Below are 10,246 nucleotides of genomic sequence, written 5' to 3' on the forward strand. Positions count from 1 at the left end.
AATTAGAAAACATGGGATTTAGATGATAAAAGTGTCCCATCCTACCCCAGCAATATGCCACACACGTATATATATATAAAGCTGTTTCAGTCAGCATAAATTTATTTAGTAACAAGCTTTACGTGCCAGGTGAACTTGAAGTAATCTTGGAGTTTCCATGAAAAACAAACCTCGAACCTTAAGGCGTTTTTTTTGTTTCTGTAGAAATGAATCAGTTTATAAGCCTGAGGCCAATCAAGTTATTTGTCACAATGTCATAGCAGGTGCAGGCTTGATAAACACACATACATATCATTAGGCAGGTCCAGTATGAAGTTCATAAGTAACATTGGAATGTGTTTAGGGTTAATGGTGATTATATCATGCTGGCTCACTATAATACAAGGTAAGACCACTATATTCTTAACTTTGTGTTTTCTAAATTTGTGAAGTTTGTTTAAAAAGTATCTTAAATAATATTAGTATTGTGGGGTAAGATGGAGATCGTTAGCACGTAATATCCTATGATTCCTAATCTTGTTTTAACAATTAAATATTCTTTGCTGACATGAACCGTTTTACCCCAACCAGCCTTAATTAAAACTTTTCTTTATTTTAAGCTTGTCATTATGCGGAGTATCTGGATAGAAGGAAACGAAGCACAACAACAACTAATAGTTCAAGTGATTCGTTTGATAGCAACCGGTTAATTTATTGGTTCACTGTTTGCATGCAAAATAGAAGTAGTTTGGGTTCGTACGATTGGGGAAGTGTAGCCGAATGGACGGTTACAGACTCGAACTGGTTTTTATACACTGAAAACAGTAACTGCAAAGAGTAAGTTTGCTATTCTCCACTCGTTGTATATGTGATCGCTGTCATTACAAAATATAAACCAAATTCACTTAAAAAACGACGAGTTAATAACTACGATGTTACATAATAAATACACTATACGTCGCATATAGACCACGCGTGGCACAAACTATATCATTAATTTATCCGCCATTTTACGTTTTATCTATACTCTCTATTCGTTGGTCAACGTTAAGATAATTATAATTATGAAAACATATTTTTGTTTACAACCACCTAGATCATTTTACCCCATGCACCCTTTAATGTACATTTTATCAATTGCGTTCCCTTTTTATATTATTTCCATTTTTTGCGAATATTGAAACAAATTTAACATTAGCACCGAAGGCGTCGAAGAAACGGAATGTTGGATCAATCGAGTTTCTTCTTTCATCGACGACCCGGTCGCTTCTACATTAAGATCTTGCATTTATGAATATTCATCGTATAAATATTCAAGCAGAAGTAAGTAGCTTATGGCCTAAAATAAAGGAAAGTTATTTTAAGCATGTTACTATGGGGTATAAGGTATTATTATCTCGCATTCCCCAATCATCTTTTAGTAATTAACAACGGACCGTTAGGATACGGTTAAGTAATTCTGTAAACATTTTTGCTACAAAATAAAATGAGAAAAATAGAATAAAGACATGTCCCATCTTACCCCATCTTACTATACAGAAGTTATACTCATAGGTGAGCATGTGTAGCTGATGAATTGTTACATTTTAAATTCTAGATGGTTCTGTTTCCCGTAAGAAAAGGCAGACAATACCATCGCCTATTCTTCCCAGTATGCCACCTTGCCCCAATGTAGTTAGAAGGTTATATCGCATGGCGTTGTTGGAAGAAATACCAAGGAAAAAAAGAAGACAAACATCCATGGGTGTGCCCGAGGTGCCTGACTTTGACATCGATGCAGTCTCAAGTTTTGTCGAAAACTATACAACATGCAGGTATAATATGGGTTGCTTTGGATTGTGCTGGTCTTGTAAATATGTTTTGTTTTCTAACACGGAAATGAGAGCATAGATCATATCACTCAATCCTGCTATTTGGATTAACAATTTTAAAATCGACGTTCTTTAGGGCGTGTCGTTTCGTCGCTATCTTTTTATTTTTGTTTAAATTATTTTATCTACGCGACTGTGATCGAAGAGACAAATAAATTTATTATTATTGAATGGTGGGGACAATTTATAATACCATGTTTTTCAATATTTGGCGCGCACTTTATATAGTCGTACTGCCGAATATTCCTGTAAAATTTATATTTGTTTATTATAAAATCAAAGTCCTTAAAAAATATTAAATATTCCACTTTCTCCGCAAAGTTGTACCACTTTGCCCCACCCTATACCATATTAAAAGGTAACTTGGTGAAAACTTTGCAATTGTAGCGAATGCAGTCGATACAACGAGGGTGAGGCCGCGGCTCAATGTTGGACGAACAGATTCGATCAACTGACCAAGGACAACTCGGTCCTAAAGGAGGCGATTCAAAGAGTGAACGCTCGGTTTGCTGGAGGTAGGAATGACATCTGTTACCAGGGATGGTATACTCGACTACCGACTAAACTAGTCGCCGCCTAAATTTGATTTGGCTTTTTTAGTCGCCCGACTAAAATTTTAGTCGGTCGATTCTGAGCGACTAACTTCTGTAACAAGTAATGCACAGAAACTTAGTCGGCCGACTAAATGTGAAAAACCACCGACTAAATTTTAGTCGGCCGACTAAAAAAACGCGGTAACCAATAGTTACCGCGACCGACTAGTTTAGTCAGTAGCCGAGTATACCATCTCAGGTGTCGTTTCAAAATGACTAACACGCTTCTAACCCAGACTTTATGGGTTCAAGTGCCAACAACGCCCTTTTAGAGTCGTGAGGATATCGGTATATATAATTCTGTAAATGTTCTTTGTTTACTTGCACGAGAAAATAAAATAAAACATGTACCATCTTACCCCAACCTACCATGTATCTAAGTTTGGACATACACAATTGGGGACTGCCCTTTATTCATTCTTTCATTCGTTACCTCTTTGTTTTAGGCGGGTCACGAGTTGGAGTCTGTAGAGGAAATGTTTTCTGGACACAATGGTATAACTCGGATAGTCCAGGACATGGTTCATTGGGTGGTGATTCAGAAACACTTGCTCACGTGTTGTCGTCGTATCGAACCAGAGTGTGTCGCATACCGACCGGCATACAGGCTCGAATCGCCTCAAGTGAGTGTTTGTATTCATAATCAAAGCAGATAAAAATATTAATTGAATATTCTTAAGTGATATATAATGTAACAATGGCGTTTTTTGCCCAATCACGCATATACGCCCATGATGGTAGCAACACCGGGCATTAAAGGCTTAATAGTACGTGGGGGAACGCGTCGACCCCTATACCTGTTTTTAGCAAGAATATGCTATACACTCATAAATTAGGCTTTATAATGAAATCACATACCTCGGTAATTTGTTTATAAAATATTTGTTTCTATTATTCAGATGATTTACCTTATGGTCGAGCAAATCAAACCCTTCTCATCACCCCACTTACTGGACTTATATGTTTGAATAAGGATCAAGATAACGGTCAATGTAGGGATTATAAAGTGAGGTATTGCTGTTCAGGTGAATTATTTATCTTGGTAAAGTAAATCTGGTGGTGTATTTAACTTACGCCAATGTATTATTAGATGCTGTCGGTCTTTGCCCGTTAAGACATGGATGGACACAGTTTTTCGACAACGACGACCCTCGAGGATTCGGTGATTTCGAATTGTTATCACGCATCAAGAGGCAAAACCCTGGCAGAGTTTGCTCAACCCCTGTTGCCATATCCGCGAGGTTACTCGATGGTAAGCCTTACCAGGAGGGTGGGAATATCCTTCAACTATCACCAAGCATCGGCCTCAGTTGCTTTAACTTCCAACAGGGCAGAAGGAATCGCTGCAAAGATTATCAAGTCAGATTTTGCTGTTCCGGTAACTTATAAACTATTGGTTGTGTTTTTATTTAGACTACGTTCTATGTTTTAGAATATTTAAATTAATAAAACTTGTTTTCTTTTTTGCATGGCGGAACAATGACAGTTGTTATAAAAAAAGTTGTTCTGTTTCTTTGATTTTGGGGGAATTTTTTAATGTATGCATTGCAAATTTCTTTCAAACTAGCAAAGGTTAATTCACGCCACGAGTTTCCTGACTTATTTGGTTTACTTTGCAGATACCGTAGGGTTTTGTCCAAACAGAAGGATGTGGACGCGCTGGTTCGACACTAGAAACTCGGAAGGAGACCTCGAACATATTGACAGAATTCGTCAAACTCGACCCAGTTTTTGTCCCAACCCAATGGCGGTGAGGGCGCAGGTTTCGAACACACACCGATCATTCTACACGGGCGGTGATCAAGTACGATTGCTGCCGAATGTTGGGCTTATCTGCAGAAACTCTGAACAACGTAATAATAAAAGTTGTTCAAACTACAGGGTCAAGTTTTGTTGCTCTACAAACTTGATCGAAGTTACATTAGCACCTGGGACAACGACAACAACAACAACAACAACAACAACAACAACAACAACAACAACAACTGCTGTACCAACTACAACTAGAGAATGGCGTTGGTGGTGGAATCGACCAAACAACGCCAGAACCAGAGGGTAGAAATTTCAATTATAAGTATTTATAATGTAAATTAAGTATGAGAACAATGGCAAATAAATCAACAAAGTTACAATCCCAGGAGTAACGACTGTCATAAAGTTGAAAGTGTTGATCATTTGTAAGTAACAAAAAATAAATCCGACTTGATCATCTCCATGGTTATATTATAACGAGAATTAATATGAAATATATTGATTGTGCAGAACATAAGATAACTTTGATACACACCCCATGATCAATAGTAGCTTGAACATGGACAACGGTATTACGGTTAGGTGGGGTAGGATGGGACATGTTTTCATTTTCTTTTCCAGTCATATTTGATATTAAACAAGGAATATTTTCAGATTTATGTAACTGCGTCCTCACGACTTTAGACCGTTGTTAATTGTTAAAAACACGTTTAGGAAACTTGGGAATTGTGTGCTTACGGTATCCATCTTGCCCCAATGTTCTATAGGATTAATTTTTACTTTAATTTCATTTGTTTATTTATTCACTGAAACGTCACTTTCTTACTTTACAACAAAACGTACACCAAACAAAATAAACTAAAAAGAAAATAAATAGAACATTGAAAATATACAAGCTTTTTATGTCCATGTTCCGCCCGTGTGCCGGAAAATGATGTTTCTGTTTAATACCGAATTTTCTTAATTTACATTTTTTTCGTTTATTATCCAATGCCCATCCATGACATGTATATAAGCGAGCTATCTCGCGCCATCTTTTCCACCTAACTATATTTTGCGTACCTTCCACTGCGAGTATATATATATATGCTATAGGGTTAATGAACAATAACGCGAGAAAAAGGGCCACAACATAAAAGTATGTGAGCGTCCATTGTTACGTCAGTACATGTTACTGTGACTTAACATTCACAATGCACCGCCTGTTGTTGTGCAGCATTGTTGTTGTCTTAGTGTTGTTACAACATAACGTTGTATTAGGTGATGCAAACGGTGGATCAACGTGCGCAGGTTTGTGTGAAACAAAAATCTTAAATCACCTATTATACTTTATTATGCTAATAAATTATTTTGCATTCATTCCCATCGGATGTTTACTTAAATATTTATTGTTTTCCAAAGCTTGATCGTAAAATTATTTGTAATCGACGTCTTAATTTTTTTTTTTTTCTTTTTTTTTAATTTTATTGTCAAGAACTGATTTTAAAGAAAAAGTAAAACAGTTTTGTTTGTATTTTATTTTCGTGTGTTTTCTTTTATATTATGTATGGCATATAACATTAGTAATAGGGTAGGGAAAGAAGGGACACTTTTTCAGAGAGACTTTCTATAATTTTTCTTTTTACGGATTTTACCTGTTGTGCGAATCGCTAAATAACTCCCTGTGTGTTTTAATTTTTTAATTGGTGTCAATTAATAAAGAAATGGTAGTGCTAATTCGTGGTATTAATCCAAAACCGCAATCTGTTTTCACTTTAGAAATATTTGGCAATATGTGCTTAATTGTCCCATCTTCCCCCACTCTACTATATTATAAAAAGTGTTATCTAAATATTTATAATGAAAACCACCCGTGATCGTGGGAAACAAACTATTTACACAACACAAACAACATGTGTTGAGCAGATGGCGACTTTCCCAGTGCACGGAACAAATGATTCAATGGTTCATTAATGGTTTACTTCTTCTTCGTTTAAATTGGATTCGCCACTATATACGCATGTAACTTTGTGGGTGATTGTTTTACTATGGCTGACAATTAAGGCAACCCATTAGTGGCTACTGGGTTTGAACAATTTCCATTAAGTGTCCAAAGACATACACGCCTACAATGGTAGCAGCGCCGATCCTTGAACTCGTCACACGCGGGTTGAATGAGGCCGTATCACTGTACCGGTGGCAACTTTTAGCTAGGCGACAAAAAAGCACAGCGACGGTTTGACTTAAGACAGTAGACGAGAATGTCACATCTAAACCAACTATTTATTCGCAGCATGTTCGTTGATTGTTGGTTTGGTCGAACAACTCGCTCAAGTTCATTCCACCGATGTTATAACAGCGGCTGAGCAATATCTTTGCAACAACTTGCCGTCTCCACTTGATTCAACATGCACAGTTTTATTGGATAGATTTGGCCCATCACTTATTGATGCTGCTTACCACAAACAAACACCCGATATCATTTGTCATAATGTTAGCATGCGATGCGTCTCTTAATATTAAACTCCGGTCTAATAACTATCTTTTATAGATCGGGCTTTGCACTCAAGAACCAGGCACCAACTTCTGCCATTTGTTTCCATTGCCCGATGGCTTTAATGGTAATTACAAGTCACGACCATATCCGCCTTTACTTTTAACGAAGGAAGTTCGATCTATAGATGATTATCCTATGTGTGATCTACCAGGAGTGAAAGATATTTGTGAACACATTAACCGGTCAGTCCTCCAATTAAATGCACATTTATTCTGGTTAAACAATTATTATTTTTTCATTTTTTTTATAGTAAATTCTTCATAAACAATAATTTAAATTCGCCAATTACAATTGAGCTGTTCTAGACACCCTTACCAACGAAACTAAACTTATATTTTCTTATTACGTGTAAGAGTAAAACATGACAAGCAATATTTTATATTTCTATATTATTATGATTACTATTGGAGTTGAAAAGTAAAACCGACTAATGAATATTTCTAATAAATCATAATAATAGATATTTGTATTGAAACATAAGATTAAGCTACTGGTGCTAAGAATTGTTTTCCATATCAACACAAAGTAAATACACCAGTTTAATATCCACCCACCCACCCATCACGTACAACACACACACCTACATATACATCAACATTGTTCCGCGTTCGTCACATGCTTATCCTGCAGCTACATTTCCTTCTAAAGAGGAAATCTTTTGTTTTCGGTTTCGAAATCTTCTTGAAATTAAGAGAATCAGACCTGAACCTATTATGCTTTTTCAAGTCATTGAAAAATGTTGTAATTGTTTAACACAGATTTTAATACTTAACAACAGTTATCATCTTTGCCGAGCACTTTGTTGGACCGTGAGAATACTGTCAAATAATCCTGTAACATTTTTATCGTCTATCATTGGGGACCGGTAAAAGGAGATTTTTTAAAAAAGGCACGTCTTACGCGGAGTCCCATCCCACCACCCTATTATAATAGTTTAATATTTAAAAGCTATAATGAGCAATAACTTGCTATAAATATACGTTTCGAAATATAATTCCCATTGCATCTAAGGCGTGTGGCATGCTCCGCCCCATTGGCCCTTTATGTATTGTATAAATAGTCAGCCATACATTACAAAAAAATAATCACCCACAAAGTAACATATACTTGGTAACTCGTAAGCTGGCGCGAGGTGTATGAACATCCGTGTTATAACGACTGTCGCTTTCTGGCATGCGAGAATAAATAAGTTTTTTTCATTCATCCATTCATTCATTCATTCATTCATTCATTCTGTTCCATTAAGATTCGCGGACGGCCATCTTCCCTTACAAGATAGCGACCTCGACAAGTATAGCATTGATCCAACATTGAGAGGATCTCATTGGAGGGGAAAAGATTGTGACGACACAAGGAGTGACGTGTACCCAGGAAGACGTCCAATCAACATGGATATTACTTACGATTCTAATTGCAACGGAATATATGTATAAACTTCACTGTACAACCCATGCTTAAGTTTAACACATCTCTTAACACATAGGGTGCCGATCCACAAACTGGCCGTCCATACGAAGAGCTGTATTGCGCAAACACAAATCCAAAAGGTGTTGTGATATTAGGCGATTCAGCAGCCGCACATTTCCATTTGCCACCTGAGTATTTTATGGCAGAAGTCTTAAACAAGGTATGTAACATATATAGTAGGGTGGGGTAAGATGGGATATGTTTTTAACCTACTTTGGTGTTTTATTTAGTAGTAAGTAAAGAATTTTTACAGAATTATTTAACTGTATTTTTACGACTCCAAAATATTGTTGTTAATTGATAAAAACACGACTACGAAAAAGTAATTTTGGCGCTGACAGCATTCAGTCTTACCCCACAATACTACACTCATATAAATAAACAACATAATGCATAACTTGGTCTTGATTTTTAGGATACCTTCAAAGATGTTCTGATGTTGTTGACTGATGAGTTCGATTGGCCGGAACTATCAGCAATCACAGGTGTTTCCTAATAATCTTAATCGTCGTTTATGGGTTGTATAAGATATCAGCTTTGCATTACAGGAACAGTAAAAACTGTTTAAAGTTGGCATTTGCGCTGTGAAATAGTGCTTACATGTAACTTTCTTACACAACATGTTATTCTGATTCGTGCCCTTTCATTCGGCCGGCTTGTTTTTTTAATCATTTTTTTACGTTGTCAGTTCCCGCAAAACACAAATCTAAAAGCTTAGATCTCAAGTTTCAGAAATCAACGACCGAGAAAACACGATCTCGGGGTTTATGTTAAAATAAAAGTTCATGTGGTCATTCATTAAAAGTTATCTTTCTGGTATTCTATTAATAATATGTTTTTAATACGTTAACAAAATATCTGTTTTTTACCTAGTATATAAAAACGATAATTTAACAGTTATACATACTAGATGCTGAGTAAAAAAGAACTTATTTCGCAACATAATGGTAGCAGAAGTAACAGAATATTATTATTTAGCCTTCACTTCAAATGAGTGGCCAGAATCCATCGACGGTCCAGTTGATTCCATCTACATGAAGTTATACGACAGGAATAGATGCATTCACAGAGATTTCCAAAATATCGGTGTAAATGGCGCGCGGTCGGGTTCGATGACAGACATCGTAAAAAGCTTGGCTCGTAACGCTACTCAAGATTACCCGCTATTCATTGTACTGGCACTAGTTGGAAATGACGTTTGCAATGGGTTGGTATACCAATAGGATTTTAGCTTTTAATATATGTTTCTTATTATTTTTATTTTAATCCTTTATCACCCACAAAGTAACATACATGGTAACTTGTAAGCTGACCCGAGGTGTTAAACCCGTGTTATAACGACTGTCGTTTTTCGACCACTGTCTATTTAAGTCCCGATTATGTATTCAGACACCCAGATACAATCGATCACATGACCACACCCGAAGATTACCGAAGCAACATGATGACCACTTTACGCTATTTGGACAACAATATTCCTAAAGGCAGCAACGTTATGCTTGTTGGTTTGGCGGACGGCCGTGTATTGTGGGATACTTTACACGACAGGTATCTCCCTGTAATTACGAGAGTTTGATATCATTTACGTCATTCACCCAGTAGTTGAAAGAGAGACCTTGTAAGCATAATAACCATGATATATTCCATGGATCTGGCCATTTTCTAAATAACCGTCAGGAATAAGTGATACGAAATATGTTATGATATATTGTAAGAGACATATTTTTTATTTAAAACCCAATAAGCAACTTAGCGTCAGTAATTCTGTTTGCAAACTTTCTTCGAATTGTCAATACAGCGCTAATAATGTCCATGCTGTAAGTCCATGATGTCGCTATACGCCAATCAAACCAACGAACGTGTTACACAACAATTCGTTTCAAGCCATAATGTTAAACATCACGATTTTTGTATTCGATTCCTACACGACGTCTGTTTGTTGTATGATCCCGGCGCCGTGGCGTAGTGGTTAGCGCGCCTGCCAGTAACCATTAGGTAATGGGTTCAAGGCCTGTCGCTGCTACCATTGTGGACGTATGTGTCCTTGG

The 10,246-nt window shown here is 36.7% G+C and overlaps 2 protein-coding genes across 2 annotated transcripts in view; both read left to right on the plus strand.

Annotated features, from left to right (window-relative positions):
* The first annotated feature begins 264 nt into the window (after nt 1-264).
* LOC100185965 lies at nt 265-4,652 on the plus strand. Its single transcript, XM_009862915.3, has 9 exons — nt 265-385; nt 600-816; nt 1,178-1,302; nt 1,577-1,793; nt 2,238-2,365; nt 2,890-3,066; nt 3,343-3,468; nt 3,534-3,821; nt 4,063-4,652. The coding sequence occupies exons 1-9, from the start codon at nt 310-312 to the stop codon at nt 4,500-4,502; spliced, it is 1,794 nt and encodes a 597-aa protein (XP_009861217.2). The 5' UTR covers nt 265-309; the 3' UTR covers nt 4,503-4,652.
* A 390-nt stretch (nt 4,653-5,042) lies between these two features.
* LOC100179746 (acyloxyacyl hydrolase-like) overlaps nt 5,043-10,246 on the plus strand; it is a 7,213-nt gene continuing 2,009 nt past the window's right edge. The window contains exons 1-8 of the mRNA XM_002121086.5: nt 5,043-5,485; nt 6,468-6,667; nt 6,726-6,913; nt 7,978-8,158; nt 8,215-8,358; nt 8,614-8,683; nt 9,177-9,405; nt 9,588-9,746. Of these exons, the coding sequence (XP_002121122.3) occupies nt 5,389-5,485; nt 6,468-6,667; nt 6,726-6,913; nt 7,978-8,158; nt 8,215-8,358; nt 8,614-8,683; nt 9,177-9,405; nt 9,588-9,746 (1,268 nt within the window). The 5' untranslated portion in view covers nt 5,043-5,388. The remainder of the gene's footprint in view (nt 5,486-6,467; nt 6,668-6,725; nt 6,914-7,977; nt 8,159-8,214; nt 8,359-8,613; nt 8,684-9,176; nt 9,406-9,587; nt 9,747-10,246) is intronic.

This window comes from Ciona intestinalis, unplaced genomic scaffold, assembly GCF_000224145.3.
Source record: "Ciona intestinalis unplaced genomic scaffold, KH HT000062.2, whole genome shotgun sequence".
Taxonomy (NCBI): domain Eukaryota; kingdom Metazoa; phylum Chordata; class Ascidiacea; order Phlebobranchia; family Cionidae; genus Ciona; species Ciona intestinalis.